The sequence below is a fragment of the Pleurodeles waltl genome, chromosome 11 (genome assembly GCF_031143425.1).
Source record: "Pleurodeles waltl isolate 20211129_DDA chromosome 11, aPleWal1.hap1.20221129, whole genome shotgun sequence".
Classification (NCBI taxonomy): Eukaryota; Metazoa; Chordata; class Amphibia; order Caudata; family Salamandridae; genus Pleurodeles; species Pleurodeles waltl.
Window position 1 is genome coordinate 783,990,564 of NC_090450.1, and position 26,279 is coordinate 784,016,842.

General features: G+C 45.7%; 1 protein-coding gene across 1 annotated transcript in view; it reads left to right on the plus strand.

Annotated features, from left to right (window-relative positions):
* The window catches only part of NOS1 (nitric oxide synthase 1), a 507,091-nt gene that overhangs the window by 249,400 nt on the left and 231,412 nt on the right, over positions 1-26,279 (plus strand). The window contains exons 3-4 of the mRNA XM_069214501.1: positions 10,488-10,614; positions 25,522-25,659. Of these exons, the coding sequence (XP_069070602.1) occupies positions 10,488-10,614; positions 25,522-25,659 (265 nt within the window). The remainder of the gene's footprint in view (positions 1-10,487; positions 10,615-25,521; positions 25,660-26,279) is intronic.

Below are 26,279 nucleotides of genomic sequence, written 5' to 3' on the forward strand. Positions count from 1 at the left end.
TTGGGCTTTGATGTTGATGTGAAATGCTCTGGCTATTACGATGTGTCGTGCTCCAGTGCAACTTTTGGGAAGTCTTATACAAAGACTGTTGTATGCTTGCTCACATGCCCTCAGAAGTAGTGGGGCTTATGTTATATTTTTTGTTTTTTCCCAGCGAAAACTGAACAAAAAGATATCCAAGAAAAATCTTTCACATTACCTCCCGTCCCTCCCTCGCCTTCCTTTAAACCAATGAGGCTTCAAGGAAGGCGAGGGAGTAGGACTAGGAGTAATGCCATTATCGTAAGAAAATGGACGCATTTTCTTGAGTTGGCTCTTTAAGTTCCGTCACTGCAGTCCATGACCCATGTAGGTGGAAGGATGGGGCCTGTTGAGTTGTGCTGGGTTTTGTGCCTCCCCTTAAACTGGCATATTAAGCCCAAGCAACAGGTCTTCAGCATAGAGCATGCATCTGCTGTTTAAATATTCAAAGAAGGGGGGCTAATGAGGACCTGATAGCACTTGAATTGCTAGCCATTGAGCCAAAGTATTTTACTGTCCTTGCTTGCAGCAACCCTTAGTGAACTGAACCTGCGTGCAGGAAAGGTTGCCCTTATGAAAGGTGAAAACTTTTCGAATGGGCTCCTCATTAATTCTCAAAATTCTATATTATTGGGGCTGTTCAATTGTTTGCTTTTAAAGCACTCTAGATCTGTAGTAATTGTATCACAGGCAGAGAAATATCAATTTATGGATGTAGCAATTAACAGAAATTCCACCTTGCCAATTTGCTTTGTTCATCATCCTTATTACCAGAGGTCAGTCCACCAGAAACGTGAAGGTGAGTCTGCCATATTGAGAGTGAAAAATTCTCCATGATACAGGCAGATTTATTGTTAAAAACCTTCGCCAATAAAAAGCTTAAAGTGCAGAAAAAATGAATGTTTGAGAGCCCTATCATGTAGAGGAACCCAACAGCATGTCCATGTGATTGCCACATGGTTAACGACGTGTGCCTTATCACTGGAAGTGCATGTCTAGTGCCAGCAGTCATGGCCAGGCATTTTACTGCAGGCATTGGACAGTGCCAGAATATCTGCTATCTGCATAATCAGTTGTCTGAAAATTCCCCAGCAAAATGTATATATCTACGTCCACAGGTGGATTTTCCTCTGTGACACGCCGGTAGCAGAGAACTCTAAGCAATGGCCATTTTCCACTGTCACTACAGCAGAGGAGGTATATATTTGCTACTGACAAAACTGAAAGAGCAGATGGTCAGTGTCTAAAATGATGTCCTAATCTCTGGTTTCTAAAGAACATGATTTGCTAGAAGTTGGAAAAAATGCAACTCTCTTGCTCTGTAGGCCAGTAGTTCTTAACTTGAGGTCTGCAATATCTACTTAGGGGATCTGTGAAGGTTTAGAAAGTAATATTACCAGATTAATACCATATACATAAAAATAAAAATAAAAAATTGAAAACTTTGAAGCTAAAAGTTAGGTTGGTATCCTTTGCTTGATTTGTAAGAGCAGAGCAAATACAGCAAACAGAATCTAGCATGGATGGTTGATGGCCTCATTTGAGCACCGGTATCCCCTGAAAAAAAGAGAGCAAACATTAGGAGCAAAAAAGATAGCGTAGTGGGTTATGCTAGCGTATGACAAATTGCTTCATCTTTTAGAAATGAAAGCGCATTTTGAAAAGATCCAAACTGCCCAGCACATTAAAATTCCGATTTTTATATATATTTTGCTATTTACATAAAATAGTTAATAATTCATATATTTATTTGTTTATACTTGTTTCAGTAGTTTTGTGTATTGTTCTGAGGTTACATTAATAGAAATAGCTTAAGCCTGCGTCCCTGCTTTCTAGTGGTGATGCAGAGGTGGTCCACAGATGTCAAAAAGTTAAGAACCGCTTTGCGTCACTGGACAGCTATTTTGGCAATCTGTATTCATTTTTTAAGAAGTCCTGAGGAACCCATAGAGGCGACATTCTGCAAGGATAGAGACTTTTCGGAGTCACGTACTTCATGTCCCGGCTTTGGTTTTAGTATGTCAGGTCATTCCCTTGCTGCTGCTGGTCTCAGGAGTCATAAAGTGGCAGCAGGAATAACTAAAACTCATGGCAGTAGGGGGCATTTACTTTCTGTAGCTCCAACTCCTTGCCTATCACCATCAGCAGCAAATAGGGGTAGTTTGAAAGAATAAAAGTACTGTTCTGTCATCGTGGATCAAAGGTTGAGTGAGCTCACAATTGGCACAACCTTTTAAAAAGAATTCGCAATGCAATGGGTCTCGCCTCGCGTTTGCTGGAGTCAGAGCTGTTAATGGTGTAAATTCCTAACTGGACTTTTCTTGCTACTTAAATTGAAAATGAAAAGTAAAACAGTACATAAGCGAGCCGATTCAAAGCGCCATGGCTGCCATGAGCTTGAAGAAGAGACACAAAAGGAAAAAAGTTTTATTGCAGTCAAACGTATCGGCAAATGTGCAATTATCCATGTAACAGGGTCGATGTCCAAGGCGGTAACCAAACCGCCCCGAGGAGGGACAAACATAAAGCATTTACCAATAATAACAAAGAATTTTTGAAAGGCAAGCCCACGAACAAGTGATAGTGATGGACGTGCGGTGGGCATGGTTAAAAGCCCACAGATAGATTACAACAGGTCAGACAGCTTGCGCACTCGACCCAAAAATGACCATTATACACAGACATAATCCCTGCCCATGCACGGCACACTATCCCTCCTCTAGGGAGACCATCTTCTTAATCCAAGACTTGACACCAAGTAATCCTCCCTGGAGACAGATGCCATTTTACCCCAGAGGACATTGTTCTGGGTGTATTTAGAAATGGGCAGTATGTTCATTTGAAGGGGTGGAGGGAAATATTCAGAGATTATGCCCTTCTTCTGTTCTTTCTGTGATGGTGTTGTGGTCTTCTCCAAGGTTTAGAGCACCACTAATGATGTCATCATGCCATCAGCATCACTTCGTATTGAAATCTCCCCTTTGAGGCCATCAAGACAGGGCCTTTATCTAGCCGTGAGCATGTCATCAATGCACACTTGGAATTTTAGTTTATCTGACTGGTGTCCCTGTGCCACTTGGTTCACAGATTTGGCAAAACACTGCCAAATCAACTGGCTCAGACACAACAGCTACATACACAGTGAGCCATTCCGATTAAAAAATAAACACACCACTCCCCCCACCCCCAACCCAAAGCACACAACATCTTTCAGACAGAGAGTGCTTTAACTCCAACCGAGCAATGGACAATAGACCACCCACTGCAGGAAAACATCTAAGTGCCAAGGTTGGAATGGAAACCTAAGTCTGCCATGGCAAAAATGTTCAAACTAGCATGCTGTGACTAGAATGTGGCATTGAGGTCATGGATGACTCATGGTAACCGATCCAGCTCTGAAGACAGCCCCAGAGCCTGCAGCCTACTGGTGAAATTTCCAGGTGTGAGAATAGCCTGTCCAACCTAGACTTGAGCACCCCACCCATACACAAAAAAATCTTCACCTCCAAATATCAAACGCTATTTACCTTCAAACTGAGCTAAAAATGAGCATGCTTTTTACTAATCCAATGCAATTGAACACCAAAAAGACTTCAGATAGGCGATTATTGACCTTTCCCGCTACCAACGAAACAATGCCCAGTTCGAAAATGTGCCTGATGCCATGGAAATGTTCGCTAGCGCTACTGAAATGCAAATTATAGAAAATGTATGAGCAATGACAAACGATGGGTGTGCGGCAATACATTTTTGTGAATATCTGCCCTCTTTAACCTTCTAGAGCTAGAATATTATGGGGAATGGCTTTCCAGATCACTGCATACATCTTTATGACTTCTTGCAAGAGAGATTTAGTGCCCTTCAGAATGATTTCCACTGGTTTAAACTTTACAGTATTTGTCATGAACATGTTTTGCATGACAGTGGATGTCAATTGTTTCAAAATTACAGTGACCTCAAAACCAGATGTACTGAATCTTAACATTGATTGCAGTTATCTATTTCCATAATAAGTATTTCGTGAGCAAAACTGTCTGCGGGGACGCATCTTGCTGGAAAGGAGAGCTTCCATAAGACTGACGGTGTGAATCCAATAACTCAGACAGAGTTTTAAAACTTAGTGCAGACTATAAGCGATGAACCGTTTTATTACAAGAACGGAATACAGAAAGTTCTGCTCAGTGCAACATCTTGTAGAGATTTCACAAGCTATTTTGCGCTGGATGTAGTCAAGACGGTACTAAAGAAATAGGGCCAGATGTATCAAAGGGTTTTACCCATTCTGTGTCTATGGGAAAATGCGTTTGTACACATGGCCCATAGTTCTCTAATCACATAAGTAAATTCGGTATCAAATGTAAGTTTACAAAAACATTCACCGTTTTTTAGCCTGCCTGGAACTCTCAAAGGGATACATGGCAGGTGTAAATGGTTCTACTTCTGTGGATTTCTCCACCACATTTGCGAATTGATGACGGCACTAACTCCCACTCAGAGGGTCCAAAATGGACGTCCAAAGGCATTTGTAGGGTGACTCTAAAGCTCTACTCCTTTTCATAAAAACAGTTACAACACAGGCTCAATTTCACATGCCTCATTTCAATTCAGCATTAGTATAACTGGTGTACAGGACAAGGCATAGCTTTCCCATCTGCTTAAGTGGGAGAAATATCAAATGCCCCTTCAAACCGACCCCTCTATCAAACAAATACTCTACATATTGAAGAGACTCACTTCCGCACAATTCTCTTAGCTTTTATTACAGAAGAAATAAATTGATACATTGTAACACATATTTTGTCAGTTTGGAGCATTTGCAAATAATTAAAGCTGCCTTACCCTGGGTGATATTGAAAATATTTAAAAGTGGAATTAAAACCTGAGTTCTCTGCTTATGATGCACCCACAAAAAAACAACATGTAGTTGGGATTGGGTTGTAGTGGAATCACACGGGCATAATGCCAGTTCTTTTGCAGAATACACATTAGAGGGATAGGCCACCAGAAAGTGGGCCAGGCCGAGCCTAAACCTTACCAATTAGAACCTCTGGTGCTGGGCACCTTTAAAAAGGATGGCTCAATGTTGGGGCACGTACATAAAGGAACATATGCCTCCACCATTCCCTTACCTAGTTTGGCATTTCATCTCTCTTCAGCAATCTGGCCTAGAAGTTTTCCTTTATCCAGTGATCTGATCTGAGTGATTATAAGCACTGAGTTAGTGAATAACTCAGTTCCATCACTAGTACCTAGGTTTTTTTTAATGTTCATGAGCCTCTTGCTCTTGTGTACCCAGCCCAGATTTAAAGAATCAGAAATAAGTGACTGTGTTAACACTGCTTCAGGCCTGGATCACACCGAGAGCCACAACAATATTGGAGCCATCCTCATTATGTTTCCCAGGTACTGCAGTCCTAATTCTTCATGGACTATTGTAGAAGAGATACTGCCGGGAAGTGACAACACTCTCCTTAAGAATTTGTTCTGACTAGTCTGTAAAGATGACCAGTCACTGTACCCCCAGACTCCAGAGCCATATGTGGCAACTGACATAGATCTAGCTTTATAGATAGTAATGGCAGTGTCTAGGGGCATAGAGCCTAATCTGGTGGTAAATTTACAAAACAATGCTACTGCCTGCTCGTACTGCATGACCCTAACAGTCTTAAAATGATTTTAGTAAATATCCTTAGGAGTGTGATAAGGGTTGATCTACCTATTTATTGGTCAAGGGTTACTATTGTGCCGATTTACCAAAAAGAAGATAGAAGTGATCCGCACTGCTACCGCCCTCTATCGTTGATCGACCCCACAGCCGAGATTTTGGGCAAAGTGCTTCTGGACCAATTTGAAGGCTGGGCAAATGATGATAGTATCTTATCTTCTGACCTATATGGTTTTAGACAGGGCCTAGGGACGTTAGATCATTGGCTGAATCTGCATTTGCTTATTGATAAGTATGTGATCGTCAAGGAGGGTTGTCTTTTTTTGGCGTTCATGGACCTAAGTGCAGCCTTCAATAACGTTATGAGGGGTATGCTATGGGACATGTTGGTTAAGAGGGGTGCTAACCCTAAATTTGTACATCTTCTCTCACAGCTGCTTGCTGATGTGGAAAGTAGGGTAAGGAATTGGCCTAATGGGGAATGTGCCCCATACATTAGGATCAGGAAGGGGTGAGGCAAGGGTTGGGTTGGCACCCTTTCTTTTTAGCTTTTATATTAATGGCCTGGAGGACTTTCTGATGCTGCAGCTGATCCTCCCAGGACTGGGACATGACACCTACCTGTTCTCATGTAGGCAGACGACTGCTGCTCATGGCACAAACAGTTAGGGCCTGCAGAAACTTCTAGATCATTTCGTGTATTTCATGTCTGAGCTAGGCTTTACCATAAATAAAGCTAAATCTTATTGTATGGTTTGCAGAAGTCCAAGAAGCAGGTTAACTCCCTTCCGTGCTGGGGACACTCCCTATGTTTACCTATCTAGGGCTGCCCTTTGATAGTAACAAAAGGTTAAATACTAAAAAGGTTAATACACACATTTGCTGATTATATGTATGCCAATAAACAATAAACTGTGGTTTCCGAGTTTCATCCTTAAAGATAATGCAGGGAGCTAGGGTCTATGTAAGTGTTTTTACTGCAGCAGACTTGAAGGCAATTACTCCCTCAACACACAAGAGTGTGTGGGCAGTGTATTTGAACTGCCACCCTTTTGTTTGTATGACTGTACACCCTTATCATCTCACACTGATTGCACCTCTTACCCCACCACATTGTTGAATTGTTATAAATCTATTAGAAACATCTAGACTATGTTTGCATTTTACCCTTCAAAATAATAGAAAATATATAATTAAATTTAAAATGAATTGTGTGATATAGTGTACTCTTATTATTTTAGTTAACACTTGAAAAACACTGTGCTTCCTTTTTCGGATTCACCTGTTGTCAAAAGGCCTACAGCGTACAATACCAATACTTAAAGGCGTTTTGGGCCATTATCATTGGTTGGCTTTCTTATCAATCTTATTTGCTTACTTCCAGCCAATGGCTTTCCTTCGTCTTTTGTTTATCCCTCCTCTGCAGCATAGCTTCTTTGTCATCCTTTTGATTGAATGACATGTAGCCTTCCACAGCTGACATCAGGGAGATACATTTTCTTTTAGCACTTCTTCGGAATGTGTTTTCACCCTCTCTTCTACATGGACTGCTTTGGCCGTTACATCCCCACCCTGCCATGCCCCCCCAGGTTCCTGACTTCCAGCTGGTACTTTGCTTCCCCGGCCCCTCCACATCCCATTTGACTTGGCTTTTTTTTTTTTTTCTTTCTACCCCCTCACCTGTCTGTTCTTATGTTACTCCCCTGCTTTTCCCTGCTCAGTACTCCTGTACGCCACTCAGAAGTGTTGAATTGCTCCCAAGCACCATCTCATTCCTTTCTTTTGACACCTCTGCAGCTGCAATGTGCTACCAGGTCACTCCATTCTCTTTAATGCACATTTAGACACTTACTATATTTTTTAATTTGGCACCTTAACATGTTTATTGGCTATTATGGAACTGTGAATAAAAACAAACAAGCATTTGCAATGTAATAGGTCTCGCATTTGTGAGAGTTAGAGCTATTGGTGCTGTAAATGACAATGTCTTTTACCTATGTGTTTTGATTTGGAGTGTACCGGATGTATGCCAGGTACCACAGCAACCCTCCCAGGCCTGTCGCTGCAGGAGGACACAACAAGGCCGCAATGCTGGGAGTGTTTCTGCCTAGTTTCTACAGACTGGCTATGATACCCCAGCAACACAACTCTTTCTAGTGTGTTTGCCTAAACTTTTATAGCACCAAACAAACCACAAGAGGCACCTTTGTGGCATTTAACCTGGAGAATGAGGGGGTCAAAAGAGGAGCAAAGAAAAGGGGGCAGCCATATATTTCTCTGTGTTAAACTTTTAAAGAAATTATTCCTCTACATTGGCAAAACCAGCATAATTTTTAAAAACATTGAGTGTATACAAAGAGAATAACATAAGAGGCAGCTTAACTGAACAGGAGGCTTCAAAATGTGTACAGACAGGTGAAATAGATAGGTTCCAGAGGTACGACATCTGTGACCTTTGGTCAGTGTTTTAAATGGAAATACAGAAGGGCTGGTACTCTGTATTCATGTAAAGTACTGCCTTGGGTTAATAGTCTTATGACAGCCCTCGGCTCAGGACTGGACTCTGTAGAGCAGATACGTGTACCTGAATCTCCTGGCTCTTGAAGGTGCCTTTTCGGTGCATACATTTGTTCACTAGCTGATGGTTTTGAAGTCAGAATTATCTCTGTTGGGGTGGCTACTCAAAATTCGAAGTCAGCCCTGTCATCTGGACCCAGTCAGAGTAGAACGGGAAGCCTGGGTTTGGACAATAGCGTTTTTCGCCTAGACCAGTAGTGCCCATTGAGGCTCCTACATGGCTGGTTCATTGACATTTTTTTTCGGGCTATGAAAAGGATTCAAATGTATGTTCTTTTTTTAGGAATCCAAGGTAGGTCTAGAACCATGTCAGAGTTTCTTGATACCCACATAAGATAAATTACGTAAAAATAATTACCTGGCATGAATCCTGTCTGTTTGTTGTCTTATACAAAATAAACTTCAGTCACAGGTACACATTTGGGTTATGTAAGTATAAGCGGTGGCTGGTCCTGGTGGCCACAGTCTGTGAAACAACAGTTCTCCTGTTTAAAACATCTCCTACTGTCCAGGATTCACTTTGAGGTGTAGTCCTTGGATGTGTACCCATATAAACAAACACACATGTATTCTTATAGACATGGGGAGGCGTGGTGAAGCCCTAAGAGGAATACCAGTGGACGCAGGAGTGAGAAAAGGGCCACTTGATAGGGTCAGAAAGATATTTTCTTGACATTGTTTTTCCATTGACTTGGTAACCACGGCAATCAGAAATAATGATAGAGTTTACATCATATGATGCATGGGAACTTAGTGGAGTGGGTTGGAAGAGAGGAGAGCAGGTTAAACATTACTGGACTGTGACAGATGATGCATGGATCATTATTCACAGGAGTCCAGAGGGTGATGGGGAAGCGCTGTGCAACTGTGACAGCGACTGTGGGGGGTACTTGAGATGGTGCCTCTTCCAACAAGAAGCAGTGCTATTTGAGTACTTTTTTAGACAGAGCTTCAAAGAAGTGGCATCTGCAAGGTCGCAGTAGCCGTGAGGGGACTGTCATCAAAGAAATGACACCAGTGAATTCTGGGAGGAGGAAGTGATGGAGTTTGCGCCCCTTTTGTTCCCTATGATACGCTGCTCCTCTCATTGTGGCACCCTTGTGTTAGATTCTTTGTGCTATAGGGTTAGGAAAATGGTTTGCCTCTACTAACTGAACTCTATTTGAAGAGGCCCAATTTACATCCAAGGGCTAGACGTTTTTTGCTATCAAGCTTGAGGCCATGAAGTTCTTGGGTCTGGAGTCACGACTCCTTTTCCACCATCTTGGAGACAACACCTTTCGCCATCCTCTTGCCTGGAACTAACCTATGTCCTTGGTTGATGCTCATGAGCATGTGCTATTGCCTAGTGTTAAGCTCTACTCAAGTTAGTTGATTGATGCACCCACTGCAGAGGTCGACAGAATGAAAATCTTACAGATTACAATCCTGACAGCTTTTTCAGCTCTTCATCTCTGCAAGGTCAATGAAAATGAATTATAGCGATTTTGTTAAGCATGACACCTGCCTTGCAGTGCCATGAAATGGCAGAACCTGTATTAGGAAGTGCTAAATTAAAAAAAATAGTTATTCCCAGTTTGCCACAACACACACCAGACAGAGAGCAATGTGGGAGAAGATGTGGTGTAAGGGCCAGAACTGCCAACTTTGGAGCTGGGTTTGAGTCTCGTGCCGGCTCAACATCCAGTGATTCTGGGCAAATCACGTAATCTCCCCTTGCTACCAAAAATGAATGTGTTCTGGTGTAGTGTAACCAGTGCTCAAGTAAAGCGCTGTAATACATTTGTATCAAGTTTGCACTATATAAAACTGCAAAAAATAAAATAAAGCACTCTGTTACCTTTGTGTTGAGTTCGCGCTACATAAAACTGCAAAAAAAAAAAAACTGCTCTTTCTCCCAAGCTTGATTATGTTTTCTACCACCATAGACTATGTATCCTAGATTTGGGAAAAAAGTACTCACTTGCAGAAGTGACCGAGTACATTAATCAGTTGTACCCTTCAAAGGATAATGGAAGGATGGCTCATTGCAGACGGTTTCCTGTGTTTATTGCACAAGGGGGGTGAAATGTGTGACTTTGCTGTTTGTCATTCTGTTGTAATAATTTACTAAGAAAAAATTATAACTTGCATAAAATTTCTGAGGCAGGGACAATCTGCATCTGGGTGTTATATGAAGTGTAGATCATCCAGTATGATTAACTAAATTATTGTTCTGTTTCAGTGAAGTGGACGGCAAATCCCAGAAATCCATGCCTTTGGGGGAGGAGAATGACCGGGTCTTCAATGACCTCTGGAAGAATAACAATATGCCAGTGGTGTTGAACAACCCCTACCTTGAGAGTGAGCAGGTAAGTGTCCATGCCTGCTATGTCGATAGAGTTTAGCTAACTCCTTGTACAATCCCCATTGCCAGGTGTTCCCGGTGAAGACGTGGGCTGCCAATCTGGTGCAATCTATAATGATCGCACATAAGGATCATGCGCCAGGCAGAAAAAGTATATCATCCAGGGGCAGAAGTTTCTGCAGGCACAGAGTCGGGGTACAAGGAATTACCACTAAGAGACATCCATCCCAGGCCTCAGATGTAGAATGGCAAAGCCCTCCACAAACGACACACTTGCCTGAGGGAGGTTAACAGTCTTGATGCTGTGGATATCAGTGGTTACTGGACATTATGCAAGGCACAAGATGTCATTTACTAGTGGTATCCCAGAGCTCGGGTACCATTGCGTAGGGAAATCAAGTTAATCGTTTTTACACCCGACTGTTAAAGGATTTTTTTCTTCTAGCAGGCACACAACCAGCCCACATATTGCAGTGGTGTCGAGCACACAACTAGTCCAGATATTGCACTGGATTACCAGGATAATACCTTTCTAAACCTAAGAGGCAAAGGACAGCGGTGTCGAGCACACACAGAACCAGACCGGATATTGCAGTGGTTAACCAGGTTAATTCCTTTGTAGACCTCAATCTCAAAGAACAACGTTGTCCAGCAATCACCAATTAGCCCAGACTTACAAGCTGTATACAAGTACAGTCCTGCTCCTCTGAGACGCCCTGTGAGGGGACACCACATTACTTGGGTTGCCGGACTTTTGCCGGGGAAAATCAGTAGAGGTCACCCATGGAGTACAACTAAGCCACACATCATAAAAGAGAATCACTGCCCTCAGCAACAACCTTCAGCAACAGGGTGGACAACAGAAGGGGGAATTACTTGGTGGTACTCCTATCTTCTCCAGCAGCCCTTGCGCTCTGTATATGGGCAGATGTACAGATGAAGGATAATTGGATATGCCATAAGCAAAAAATTTTCATTATTAGAAGCTGGTATCGTGCCAAACATACACACACTTCTTCCTAAAGGCACTGGATAGGAGACAATGAAAACTACACAACAGAAGAGAAGGGGCAGGCATCCCTGCTATGAAACGTGATGGTACAACAACTGTATACATGTTTACAGCGCCCTGCTGAAATCAATATTAAATGCCCAGCTGCTGCACGTGTTCCTGAATGTTTCGATTAATTAACTGTTGGTACTGGGAATTTCCATCATGTTAGGCGAGGCGTCGTGTGAAAACTTCAGAAAGCTGAGTGGACAAGAAATGCATAGTGCTTCGAGGTTATTCTGCTGTACGGTTTCAGAGAAATAGAATGCTACAGTCATCCCTTTTTAGCACCTACCTATGGACAAATCTATGTTGCTTTGTGTATGCTTAGCTGTATAAATGAGATGGCAGAGAGGTGGATGACAGCCTCCCCCCACTCACCGTTGTGCGCTAAAAAGGTTGAAAGGAATGGGGTAAACAGCGGGAACGTCAAGGCATTCTTGCATGGGCGCTACAGCACCCCCGCAGTTCTATAGAGGAGAGATTGTTACATTGCCATTTGAGTGCTCTAGAATATGTTCCAACATAGCAAACTCGGTCTGACGCCACAACGCATCCGAAGTGGCACGTACAGGGTGCGTGGCACGTACGAGCTCAATGTGCTGTGACGCACAACCTCTGCATTAACATGCTTGACGCAGGCTGAGGCCCACATGGACGCATTTAGTGCATGGTGGGCTTCCCTACTATCTCCGACCGGCGGGGATTCCCTGGCGCAGATGGCTCTGTTCCCGCTGGCCCCCGCCCTAAACTCCTTCCGGCGTGTGTATCCCTCGCTCGACAGTATTAGGGCCTCCAACTCACTGTGATAATCCGCCATTAGAGCTGTAGCCTTCGATCCGAGGCCACCTCCTTTCATCTCGCGGATTATCCGGAAGCTCTGCACGCCTCATTGGTGTGTAGTACTAACCCACGCTTCAGGATCCCCCTGAACGCAGCCCACTCCTCAGCCAAACAACCATCCAATGGAGTTGGCTTTTTAATTGCTTTGAGTCAAACATGTGTCACACCAGTCTTTGAGGCAGCTCGTGGGTCGGAAAGTGATGTAGCTGTCAATAGTGCTGCAGAGCTCAGTGACACAGGGGTTAAAGGGGCCCACTGCACCCCAGTTAAGGCTTTTTAGAGCTCAGCCTAAAGGCATCTTGGGGACATTCAGAAAGCTGACCTAGGAATGCACTCTGTTGCTTGCCATTGGCTTTGTGGTTTGTAGTCTGTTATGGCACTGTGCTATCACACCATTATTAGTCCACTCTACACCACTTCACTCTATTCTGCACCACTCCACACCACTACACTCTGCTCTGCACCACCCCACTTTACACCACTCCACGCCACTGCACTCTGCACCACTCTACGCCACTGCACTCTGCACCACTCTACACCACGCCTCTCTACTCTACCTTGTACCACTGTACTCTGCCAGTGCATTCATCGCCACTCTACACCATTGCAATCGTCACCACTACACTCTACACCACACTGATGTACTCTGCACAACTCCATTCCACCCCACTCTACAGCACTGTACTCTGTCACTGCACTCTATGCCAATACTCTACGCAATGCACTTTGTTCTGTAACACTCAACTATGTGCCCCTGCACTCTGCACCTATCCACTGTACGCCACTCCAATCTACTCTTTACCACTGCACTCTACACCTCTTTACTCTATGCCATTACACTCTGACACACTAGGCAACTGCACTCTACCCTGCATCACTGCACTCTACACCACTCTTCTCCACTTTGTGCCACTCTGTTCCATGCCACTGCACTTTATGCCACTAAACTCTTAGCCACTGCACTCTGTCAATGCACTCTACACAACTACACTCTCACTACACTCTATGCCACTGCACTGTACTCTGCATCACTGTACTCTATACTACTGCTCTCTATGCCATTCTAGTCCACTCTACAGCACTTCACTCTGACACTCTACTCTGCAACACTGCACTCTCCACCACTGAACTCTACACCACTCAACTCTGCACTACTCTACTTTACGCTACTCATTCTACGCCATGCCACTGCACTGTACGTCACTATACTCTACTCTGCAGCACTCTATGCTACTCTACTCTGCACCACGTTATGCAAATGCACTCTATGCCACTATATTCTACACCACATCAGTGTACTCTGCACAACTCCACGCTATGCCACTGTACTCTGTGCACTTTGCAACACTGTACTGTATGCCACTGCACTCTGTGCTAATACACTCTACGCAATGCACTTTATTTTGTAACACACAAATCTATGCCCCTGCACCGTGGCCCATTCCACTATCTGCCACTCTAATCTACTATGTTCCACTGTACTCCACTACTTTACTCTATGCCATTACACTGTGAAACACTAGGCAACTGCATACTACCCTGCATCAATTCACTCTACCCCACTCTTCTCCACTCTGTGCCACTCCCCTCTATGCCACTGCACTCTGTCAGTGCACTCTACACAACTGCACTCTGTCACAGCACTCTATGCCACTGCACTCTACTCTTCATCACTGTACGCTATTGCTCTCTGTGCCACTTTACACCACTTCCCTCTGACACTCTACTCTGCAACACTCCACTCTCTGCAACTGTACTCTATGCCACTCTGCACTACTCCACTTTACGCTACTCAATTCTACACCACTGTACTCTGTCATTGCACTTTATGGCACTATACTCTACTCTTCAGCACTCTATGCCACTGCACTCTATGCCACTCAGCCCTACCCTGCACTCTATGCCTATGCCACTGCACTCTATGCCACTTGACCCTACTCTGTATCACTCTACTCTGCGCCACTCTACTCTTCTCTACGCTCTGTAATCTACGCCACTCTACTCTGCACCACTCCACGCCGTACCACTGCACTCTAGTATGCACCGCTCAAATCTATGCCTCTGAATTCTACAATGCTGCATTGTACAACAGTGCAGTCAATGCCACTGCACTTTGCCTCTTGACTCTGCCCTGCACCACTGCCCTCTGCATCACTCAACTCTATGCCTCTCCACTCTGCACCACTCTACGCCACTCAACGTTATGCCACTGCACTCTACATCACTCTACTCTGTGCTACTCCTTTGTGCGCCACTCCACTTTGCACTACGGCATTCTACTATGCACCATTCCAATCGATGCCACTGCATTCTATGGTGCTGCATTTTACAAAGCTGAATTTAATGACACTGCACTCAATACCCATGCACTCTACACCACTAAACTCTGCAACACTACGCCAATCCATACTACACCACTCCACAGTACTCCATGCCACTCCAGTGTATGGCACTCCACTCTACTCCACACTATGCCATCCCCTTACATGACACTCTCTGCCAGTCTGATCTACAACACTCTACTCCACTGTTCGCCATTCTACTAAATCTACAATTTTTCATCATACCTCTCTCCTCTACGCCACTAGCTTTTAGCCATGCTGAACAGCAGCCGTGCTAGTGAAGAACATGGCTAAAACACATTGGCAAAGCCAATAGCTCTGGCATATGCGAGACCTATTGGCTTTGCCAATGCTTGTTTTCTATCCTACTAGAGGTTTTAGAGGCTGTTTTTTTTTTCTTTGATTAGGCTCCATTCGGGTCAGGCAGTGGGACTGTTTTTTCTTTTAACATGTGATCTGAGAACCCCGGGGAGTCAGAAAGACTTTCTCAGGGGTCCATGACTGTGTGTTAATACATTAAAATAATAAAGTATATACGAATAAAGAAGCACATTTGAAAATGTGAAAACATTTTTATACTTGATTGAAAACTCTACAAAATATTTCGATATTTGAGCATTTTTGTTTTGTTGTGTATTCTTTTGACATTCAAATCATAGAAAGTATTTAGGGTGGGAGTCCCCAGCTTCCAATAATGACTCAGTGGGAGTCCCCGGATTTCAGTAGTTATTAATTGGGGGTCCATAGAATTCAGAAGTTTAAGAACCGCTGGTCTATTGCGACAGCCAACTAAGGGCTCACGCTGGCATCCCATTCGAAGAAGACAGTGGAAGAATACATCTTGCCTAGTGGTTGCTGCCTCTAGGCTTGCCATCTGTCTGGTAGTTTATAACCATGGCCTGTATTTGTAAGACAATGCCAGTAAATAAAATTGAAAAAGGCAATAAAATATGGTATTTTTATTTTTTGAATGTAAACCTAAAACAGTAAACCCATGATGAAGTCACTTAAAGTATTTGCAATCTGTCTAAACTGCAAATTATTATTAGAGCAAACAGAAGGATAATGGCCAAGTTACACAAGAATACTGAATATTTTACACAAAGTATTTTCCCCTGCCAGGTCTTGGTCCTTAAAACACAGCTAAATGTCATCAAATAGATTTTTTTTCTGAGAGAAGTGGTGGTGACGTTAGGCTTGCTTTACACCTAAAGGTGCACGCTGAGTCAGGTTATACATGTGGAGGAGGCTATTCACCATGCGCCTAGAAACTGCTGTTTGCAGTCCCACTCCATGGTGCAGAGCTTTACCTGTGTGAACGGTTAGGCCCCAACCGTCCTAACCGTCATACAAATCATTAGGCATGCTTTATGAGCTGACATTTTTAAAATATAAAATGCTGAGATATATACTCGCTCTCAACACTGCCACAAACAGCCTCACTAAAGCTACAAATGGAGACAGGGACCTTTACTCGCATGAGGCCTGCCAGTGGTTTGAGTGATCCTAACACCCTTATGGCTGGCAGCTGCCCAGGGCCTCAATCCAGACCAAGAGAAAACTGCCGGAAGCCTGGGAGTTCGAACTGTCTAACCTCTCTCTGGTCAACCTATTGGAAAACCGGACAAAGGGCAGGTTGTTTTACCCAAAGTTTATGAAGAAAATCCTGCCATTCTTATCATATTCTCACGAAGTTTTAACCATTTTGTCTCTGGTTGTGTTGTATATTGATTATGGTATCAACGTAATGTTATATTCAGTGATTAATCTTCGCAGTGTTTGCGTCTATTCATTTTGAACAGCATGTATCCCGGACCATGCCATTATTGACTTCAAAGCTCTTGGTGTGGCCTGACCGCCGGGCAAGATGGCCGTCACTACGTGAGGCTCTGCCTGGCCCGGGGCCGTTTATCCGTCCATTACCCCATCCGACGGTGCTGGCGGGTGCGAGCCTAGCACGCTGTGCTAAGAGGAGCCCCTGGGCTGCTTTTGGCGGCTCGGGAGCAGCGGAGCGACCGGAGCGGCTGTGAAGAGACGCAGACGGGCCTGCTGACAGCCGTGCCCGCACGTGCAGGGCGCGGAGCGGGTGGGCGGACGTGGAGGCCCGGGGCTGCTTCTGGAGGTGTGTGGCCGGGCGCGGAGCTGCGCAGGGTGCAGATCGGGTGGGCGGACGTAGTGGCCCGCGGCCGCTCCCGGAGGAGTGTGGCCGGGTGTGGAGCTGCGCCTGGGGACTACTCGTCGACGCGGTCGTGTCGTGGCCCTGCAACACGCTTGGTTACGGTGGCGCTGCCGTGGAGGAAGCACTGCTGGGCCCCGTGGCTCTCCTGGGGCCTGGCGGCTTAAACGGGCGAGGAGGAGGCCCGAACGGAGACAAGCCGTCGAGGTGAAGCCTCTCAGGGGGCCTTTGAAGTTCGTAGTTGCTCTCCCTTGGCTTCTGGGGAGGAACTGCCCGGAATATTTAGGCGGGCTCCCCGGGCCGCTAATTTGAGGATACAAAGTAATGCCCGGTTGAGGGCGGTGAAGGCTGTGATCGCGGTGGCCCGAGGAGGGTGAATAAGTGGCGACTATCTGGCTGAGCAGTGTGGGCCGAGCGGGCCTGAGAAGACTGGCTGACGTTCTGGGGCCCCACTATTTGATGACCTCTGCTGCTGGTGTGGGGGACTACAGTGAGTCCTGCGCTTACTGGAGGAGTCCCTGGATTTCGGGCTTCCCTTTGATTGGTTCTAATTGCCTGGGCCTGGTCGGAGGTGTTGGTGCAGAGTGGAACGATGGGCAAGGCTGATCAGCGCCAGACCAAACTTACCTTTGAGGGGGGTAAAAAGAAGAACGCTGCTGCCAGCTCCCAGCCCTGTGAGGAGCCGAACGGAGAGGATAGCTCTGAGGTATCGGTGAAGTCCATGTTCTTGGACCTTAAGGCCAGCTTGGCTGGCATTGACGCCAAACTGGACCATGTAACTGAACAACTTGATCGCATTAGGGCACGTGTAGACGATCACGACTCCAGGTTTGAAGTCCTGGAGTCACACACATCTGAGATAGAGGACGCACGCCAGGATGACAGGGATCAGATTGCACGAATGGAGCGAATTCTTGAAGTCATACGTAACAAGAACGAGGACTTGGAATCAAGATCCCGCCGCAATAACATTCGCATTGTGGGGCTGCCGGAGGCGACCGATATGGGTCGAATGGGAGACTTTATAGAGCAGATGTTATCTGATCTGTTTGCTGGTGAGCTTTCTCGGATGTTAGTGGTTGAGAGAGCTCACAGATCTTTGGGGCCCTGCCCCTGCCTGGGACCCCCCCACGCCCAATCATTGTGCGTCTACTGAACTACCGTGATCGTGACACTGTACTCCGTCTGGCAAGGGAGAGACGTCCGTTGCTTTATAAGAACTCCGAAATACATTTTTTCCCAGACTACACTCTTGGTGTGCAGTCCCAGAGACGTGCTTTTCTGCCGGTTAAGCGACTGTTGTCTCAAGCTGGAGTAAGCTTTACCCTGCTATATCCTGCTAAGCTGAGGGTGCGTCATGAGGGTAAGATGCTCTACTTTATGGATCTGAAACAAGCAACCAAATTTGCTCGGCAGCTGCCTAAGAGGCGGGAGACCGCGGAGCGCCGGGGCCGTGGCGATGACAACGTTGCCCTGAGTGACAATGACTAATACGCTCCGATCGACCTGATACTCATTGTTGGAACTGCTTGGGTGCGCTGGCTTGCTCCTTGCCTGGTCCCGTCTGCTTAGTGACTTGTAGTTGGCCCACAGGCCCCTCTCTCCCGGTGTCAGCTGGGCGGAGAGGTATGAGGCCGGTCACAGCCCCTGGGATGAGTCCTGTCATACACTGTTCTTGTTCTTGAGGAGGGTTTTGGGGCCAAGATGGGTGGGTCATTGGTTGGGTCCGATTGGGGGCCTGAGTGGGTGGGGGGTCTCTCAGATGTTCGTGGGGTATTTTTCCTTCTTCTTTATATGGATGTTTTATTTGTTCCTTTGCTAAATTTAAGGCAGGTGGGGGTAGGCCTTTGCGTGCAATACTGGCTGTTTGTCGATGGGGCCGAGGGGTGAGGAAGTGTCTGTGGTCAGATGTTTGACTTGGAACGTGCGAGGGCTTAATGATAGTAGGAAAGCACGACTTGTGGCTGCATATGTTAAGAGACATGCAATTGATGTCTGTATGCTTCAGGAGACGCACTTGGTGAGGTCCACAATATGCAGACTAAAAACTGGGTGGGTGGGTGAGATGCATTGCTCCACGTACTCGGGTTACTCCCGTGGAGTTGCAGTCCTCCTTCGTAAGGGTCTGCAGTGGCGCACGAAAGATGTCCTGGTGGATCCAAATGGCAGATACGTACTGATGAGTGGTGTGCTACTGGACAAAGCGTGTCGCTTAGTTGCTGTGTATGGGCCGAATGTTGATGGTTTGATGAGGTGCACAGGAAATACTTAGACAAACCATTCTCAGTAGAGGAGGTGGCTGCGGCCATAAGTGGCTTGCCTGGAGAGAAGTCTCCTGGTGTGGATGGCCTGACCTCTGCATTCTATAAAGAGTATGTGGATATTTTAGCTCCTCGGCTGTTGGAGGTCTATGCAGAAGCTCTGGAGACTGGGTCGCTCCCGGCCTCGCTCCGGGAGGCTTTGTTAGTGACGATCCTAAAGCCTGGAAAGGACCCGACCCGATGCGATTCGTATCGTCCGCTCTCCATGATAAATATTGATAATAAAATCCTAGCAAAAATGATCGCGGCGAGACTACAACCTCTCCTCCCTAGTTTGGTGCTTCCGGATCAGTCGGGTTTTGTCCCGGGAAGGTCTACAGGACACAATTTGCGCACCTTTTTCGCGGTGGCGGGTACACTGGTAGAGGATGATAATGCAGCAGCTGTTTTCCTGGACGCAGCTAAAGCATTTGATTCCTTGACATGGGACTATATGTTTGCTCTGTTGGGTCGGGTGGGACTTAGCGTGCGCTTCCTTCGCTGGATTAAATTGTTGTATACGTTGCCCACTGCTAGATTGCGCCTCAATGGGAGCATGTCTGTCCCGTTCCTTGTTGCGCGCGGCACGCGCCAGGTATGCCCGTTGTCCCCTCTCCTTTTTGCTGCGGCGATGGAGCCCTTGGCGGCCCGGCTTCGACAGAAATATAACGACAGAGGATTGCAATTCCGGCAGCGCCCTATTTTGATATCTCTGTACGCAGATGATATTGCATTATATGTACGGAATCCTGACCAGAATCTGGATACGTTACTAGATGAGATTGTGCGTTTTTTGTACCTTTTCAGGTATTACTATTAATTGGTCTAAATCTGTGGTGCTGCCGTTGACCCCCAAGGTGTCGCGGTATGACTCTCGATACCCTCTGGTGTGGGCGGATAGGCCGGTGCGGTATTTGGGTATTCAGCTGAGTTGCGATGTAGAGGAGTTGTGGCTGGCTAACTATGGCGCTGCTCTGGCGTGGCCAGTCATGGCGATAGCCGATGGACAGTTGTACAGTGACGGTGGAGTACGTGGGTTTCTCCTAGATGCTGGTCTGACCGAGATGAGAGATTGGATGGTGGACGGCCGCTTGCTTGATGTATCTGAGATATTGGCTGGTCGCGAGTGCACGGCGCTTCAGCGTATGTATGTGATCCGAGTTCGTTCTTTTTTGCGGAACCGCCTGTGGGGTTCGGCTGAGGCCCCTGTGGAGTTCCGTGCGCTGGAGGTCCTTTGCTGCGCGCAGTCGCCTAATAGGCTGGTCACCAAATTCTATAACTGTATGCAGGAACAGAGGAACAATCTCTGGGAGCCGTCTAGGCTCGCGTGGGAAGCGGACCTGGGAGAGCCCATCTCGGAGGCTCTGTGGCGTGACTGCTGTGTGCATATGAGAGCGTTGACACCAAATTACAGGTTTAGATTGTTGCATTTTAAATTTTTGCACAGACTATATTACACCCCAGTGTGGTTGCACTCTTTGGGGTTGCGTGAAGATGCACGCTGTGTACGCTGCCGGGCGCCGGGGGCTGGTTTTCTACATTTGGCATGGGAGTGTGCAGATGTCTACGCCTTTTGGGTGGCAGTTTTCAATGCAATCTCTGAAATGGTCTAAATAGAGATACCTGCCACTCCTAGAACCGCGCTGCTTGGGTGCGTGGAGGATATCCGTGCAACACATAGGTGCCTGGTGGGCCTGCTATTGCTGTTGGCCAAGCGTGGGGTGGCCATGTGCTGGGGTGGGACGAGAGTGCCGCGCCGTTCTGAATGGTTAAGCGATGCTGCTTTTTGTCATGATCAGCTCATGGTCTTCTGGAGCTTGATGCCTGAAGGGTCTAGACCCAAAGATATTTGGGCCCTGTTGAATAACTTCTTAGCGGCCCAAGACGTGTGAGTGATATAACCGAAGAAGCCCGGACTGAGTTATTGCCCCCTCTGTCTGTTGACATCTACGTCAGGAAAGGTGAATGGCTGCTGATGACTGGCTGTATGCCCCACCTGCCTCTTTCGTTTGTATCTGGTGATGTTCCCTTCTTCTGTTGTACGTTATTACCAATGCATCACTGCCAGAAAGCTGCCCCGTGGTAATTTGGTACGGATCTTGTTCCCAATAATGGATGGGGAAATTTAATGGCAAACGGGATTGTAATGAGCAATCAAATCAAATCATTAACATTTATAAAGCGCGCTACTCACCCGTGCGGGTCTCAAGGCGCTAGGGGGAAGGGGGGGTTTACTGCTGCTCGAAAAGCCAGGTTTTGAGGAGTCTCCGGAATGCGGAGTGGTCCTGGGTGGTCCTGAGGCTGGTGGGGAGGGTGTTCCAGGTCTTGGCTGCCAGGAAGGAGAAGGACCTCCCACCCGCCGTGGAGCGGCGGATGCGAGGGACGGCAGTGAGCGTGAGGCCAGAGGAACGGAGGAGACGGGTGGGGGCGTAGAAGCTGAGGCGACGGTTGAGGTATTCCGGTCCCTTGTTGTGGAGGGCTTTGTGTGCGCGGGTGAGAAGTCGGAAGGTGATCCTTTTGCTGACTGGGAGCCTGTCTGATTTTTCCCACACGAAATGTACGCTGATGTTGCGAAGGATGGCTATTATTCTCTTGATGTGATGCTGTGAAGGGACTGTTGCTTTTCTTTTGTATGTTCAATATGATAAAATCAATAAAAAAGAAAAAAAAAAAAAAGCTCTTTACGCATCCGCAGGTATCTCTGCAGAGTATAAGATTTCAATGGTTGCAAATCCAGGACATCGGCTGTCCAGAGCTTCCGAAGATAAACTTCAGACGTATTCCGTGCTGGGGTTTCCAGCTCGCCTTTCCCGCCTTCATTTTACATCGGCGCTTCTTCGGGTGACCCTCTGAAGGGAGGTGATGTCACGTGACACTGTGCGAGTTGGCAGGTCTGTGATGGCAGTAGGTGTCACCACCTCCGTCCACAGCGGACAAATTTACGTGGCTGCACGCCTTGCACTGGGCAGTTATTCTGTGGCTAACCTTACCAGGCTAGGCTGTCAAATCCAACTCTACAGCAGGCCAACGCCGCAAGTGCCGCTCTCGTTACCATGCCCGAAGAGAGGAAGCAGTGAACACTTCTTTCACTTTTCTACCGTATGAAAATTATATTTTGGGAGGGCTTCTGTGAACTGTTTTGCAGAAGTAACTGGGGGAGTGCACAGCCAGATGCGCTGCATTTAGGTGCCAGACAATCGGAAATTAGATTTGTCCCTTTACGATCAAAAACAAGTTGTTTCTTCTGGGAAATTTCTCAAAGAAAAACGTATTTCTTTAGTCATAATGAAACGCTGGGTCCTTTGCCAATGGAAACGTCACACACACGTCCAAATACCATTGTCACTTGTAGCAAATTAAAGCCAAACATTTGGGCTTTGCCAGTGTTTGTTCCTTCTTGCTGTACTAACCTGTAAGAGCACTATTGAACCAATGGGTGATGGATGGAGCTTTTCTAAAGTCACAGACACTTGCAGTGCCTCAGGTCAGCATTCCAGTCCATCATGTTTTGTTTTCACTGCGCCACTCCAGATGACGACCAACCACAAGGAAATCAGTTATTTTCCTGTTTCATTAGGAACAACCAAGTCCAACTTGTCAGGTCTTACCTATAACAGCCCGAACTTAACCCAAGCCGGGAACAGGAAAGTTCTAAATAAGCATCTATTCAGGTTTGGAGTAATGGTTTTTTTGGGAGGGGCGAGGCGCGAAGGCGGACTAAAACGATATATATACAGTGGCATCACAAATGGGGCAAGCCGCATTCTTTTTGCCCCTCTTGCTCCCCATTATCACCTCTATTAGGCAAAGTGAATAACTCTTAAAGAAAAAAACAGGGCTTGAGCTGGTTAGCTAAGCACGCAGGAGGAGGCTTGTAGGGAAGAAACAATAATAAAACACGAGATGTAAAGGAAATGTAGACATGATAGTAACATCATCAGATGAAAAGAATTGAAGCAAGACTACGGGAAAAGAAATAAAAAAAGTGAACAAGAGAAATAAGGGGGTCAGAACGGGAGAATGAGTAAATGAATGGGCGACGAAAGGGGGCATGTTTACAATGTTAAATGTGCTTTATTGCACACAATGCACTGGTATAAAAACTATTTCACAGAACATTAAAATACTGCATATGTTCATGGTTCTCTGTGAAGAACGGATTTCGTTATCACAATAACAGCCCCATAACTCATTAGCAGAACTTAACTATATCCAGGGTGGCTAAGATTAGGCAATATGAATGACTTAATTATGTGGCAAATTTATTCAAATTATGTGGCAGGAATATGCTGTACATTCTCGGGGCGTGTTATTCCCATCCATTTGTTTTAAAAACAACATTTTTGTGAAATATTTTACGAATTATGTGGCAAATTATGTTACGCACCCTGGGGGAGGTAACTGCTGTATAGGAGGAGGGAAGCAAGTCCTCGGAAGGGCTACTGTTCAAAGCTCTATTGCATGATAGCTTAATAGGAGTCAAACATTGCGATTTTCCAAGATGCACCGCATTAAGTTTATCTTTAATATCACTGACATTATAGGCTGTGACTATTGGCGACCTGCAAGGTGGATTATATTAGGGCCCCACGGTGACCAGCATTGTAGCACATCTCTCAAGTTATATCAAACTTATTCGATTAGTATTGAGTTATTAATTGTATCAATCGCCTTCAGTTGCAAGCAGAGATTAACTAGCACTTTCATAAATGATATGTCTGTCCAATTAATGATAATGGATCAAGTAGCGAATTGGTATATCATGTGATAACACAGACAATATACAGAATTGTGTACATTATTACACTAATTGGTGCGACTGGGTATGGGTGAGACCTTAGAGTGGGTGTTGCTATAGGGTGCCTTGAGGCTTATACGTTGATGCGATTGAACTTGAATGTTGCTGGTGATGTAAGCAGCAAATTGAGCCATATTTTTTGCCAGCTTCGGTATTAGGAGTTGCCTACAATTCTTAGTAAAGGAGGAAGGTCTAGGATAGCACAGGATGTCAGGGTGGTGTGGAAAGCAACAGGTTGCCGGTTGGTTGGCCTTTGGCATGGTCGTGCTTATTTTTGGTGAAGGGTGGACATGTAGGACATTAATTTCTAAGAACAAATCTTCAACTGCACGAATTTTGAACATGAAAACCTGTGGACCAAACAATCCTCTACCATAAGCGCATAACCTAGACTCCAGGTCTCAGACGCATACAACATTACCCCCTTACTATGACAGAGCATCTCCCTTAGGCTGGCTGAGCATGTCCCTGATCAGGTCTCACCCTGCCAGGACAAAACTCATGATACATACCTGCCTATTCCAGGACATGACTTCTGATGCAGGCCTCTGTCTGAGGGGATATGACTGCTGATTCAAGCCTCCACCTGCCAGTTCTTGACCCATGATACAGGCCTTCGCCTGCTAGTTCTTGACCCATAATACAGGCCTGTGCCTGCCAGCTCTTCTCCCATAATGCAGGCCTCTGTCTGCCAGGGCATGACCTGATACAGGCTAGGGCCTCCAGTGGCAGTATCCTTCATGCAGGCCTCAGCCACCCAGATCATGATTCTGATATCGTTCTTTCTTTTGCCACTGACCATGCCTGTATAGGTCTCAACAACAGAACATCCCTCGTGATTCAGGCATCATCCTGCCCAACACGGCCCCTGATATTGTCCTTAGCCTACGAGCGCATTACCTCTGATGGAGGCCTTAGCCTGCCATAGTAAGAACTTGGATACAGGCTTCAGTCTGACATTGTATTACCCTCTAAACAAGCCTCTCTCTTGCAGAGGAAGATCACTGGTGACAGCCTCAGCCGAGGAATGGATACAACCCTCAGCACCACAGAGCATGGCCCATGGTACAGGCCTCAGCTTTTCAGATCACAGGGAGCCATTGAAAGAATACCATCTTTGATGCAGGCGTCAAGCCACCAAACATCTTCAGCATACATCTACCTCCTTGGGTCCTTTTTGGAGATGAGATTGCTGTGTTTAGGGGTAGAAATAGTTGCCATATTAGAATTTACCAATGAACTAGAAAGAGAAACAAGTAATGTTATCTGGTTTGTGACTGTGTAGAAAGCTGTAGCATTTTTATCCTCATTACCTGTTTACGCTAGCTAAGCTTTGACTAGGACCTCATAGTTCTGTTCTCAGAAGTCAAAATACTAACCTGCTTTTTTCAACCTCTCCAGCTCCAGTCATCCGGCCGGCATTCTCCAACAAAGGCGCTAGTAAATGGGAGTCCTTCCAAGTGCCCACGCTTCCTGAAAGTGCGAAACTGGGATTCAGGTGCTGTACATCACGACACATTACATATGAAGAGTGCCATGGTAAGGATCATGGAGGCTGTCTCTCTTTTATCTTGAAAGAGCCTTTATCACACTGTACATGAACAGTACCACAGTAGTGATGAAGTACGGTACGTCTGTGTTCCTAGGTTATTGATTTTCAACACTCTATATTCAAGTACCACAAGCAGGTTGCACAAATTAACTTTGTTGATGGAGGTGCACATATCTCAATGGACAATATCTTTGTTTTGTATTAGCATTCAGTGTAGGCGACATTTTTTAAAGGTAATCATTTCTCTCTAGAAGCTAGAGAAAACGTTCTTGTTATTACACTCAGTGACACGTATAAGAGTTGCTCACTTAGAGGCTTCAACGTCAATTTACCAAAACGCTACGGGTAGCGGAAGTGACATCACATGGATTTGACCACCCTATGACATCACATGAAGTGACATCATATGACTACAACTCGTGCTCTTAGGAAATTATGTCACATACATGACTTTTAACCATTATAACATCTTAGGAGCTACATCATAAAACCCTACAATGAAGGCACATACATTAAAATACTATAATAGTTACTAAAGCAAATACTTGTGTTTTTCTTACCATTTGTAGTTTAGTAATGGTGTATGGCGCGCTCACCAAAGCTCACT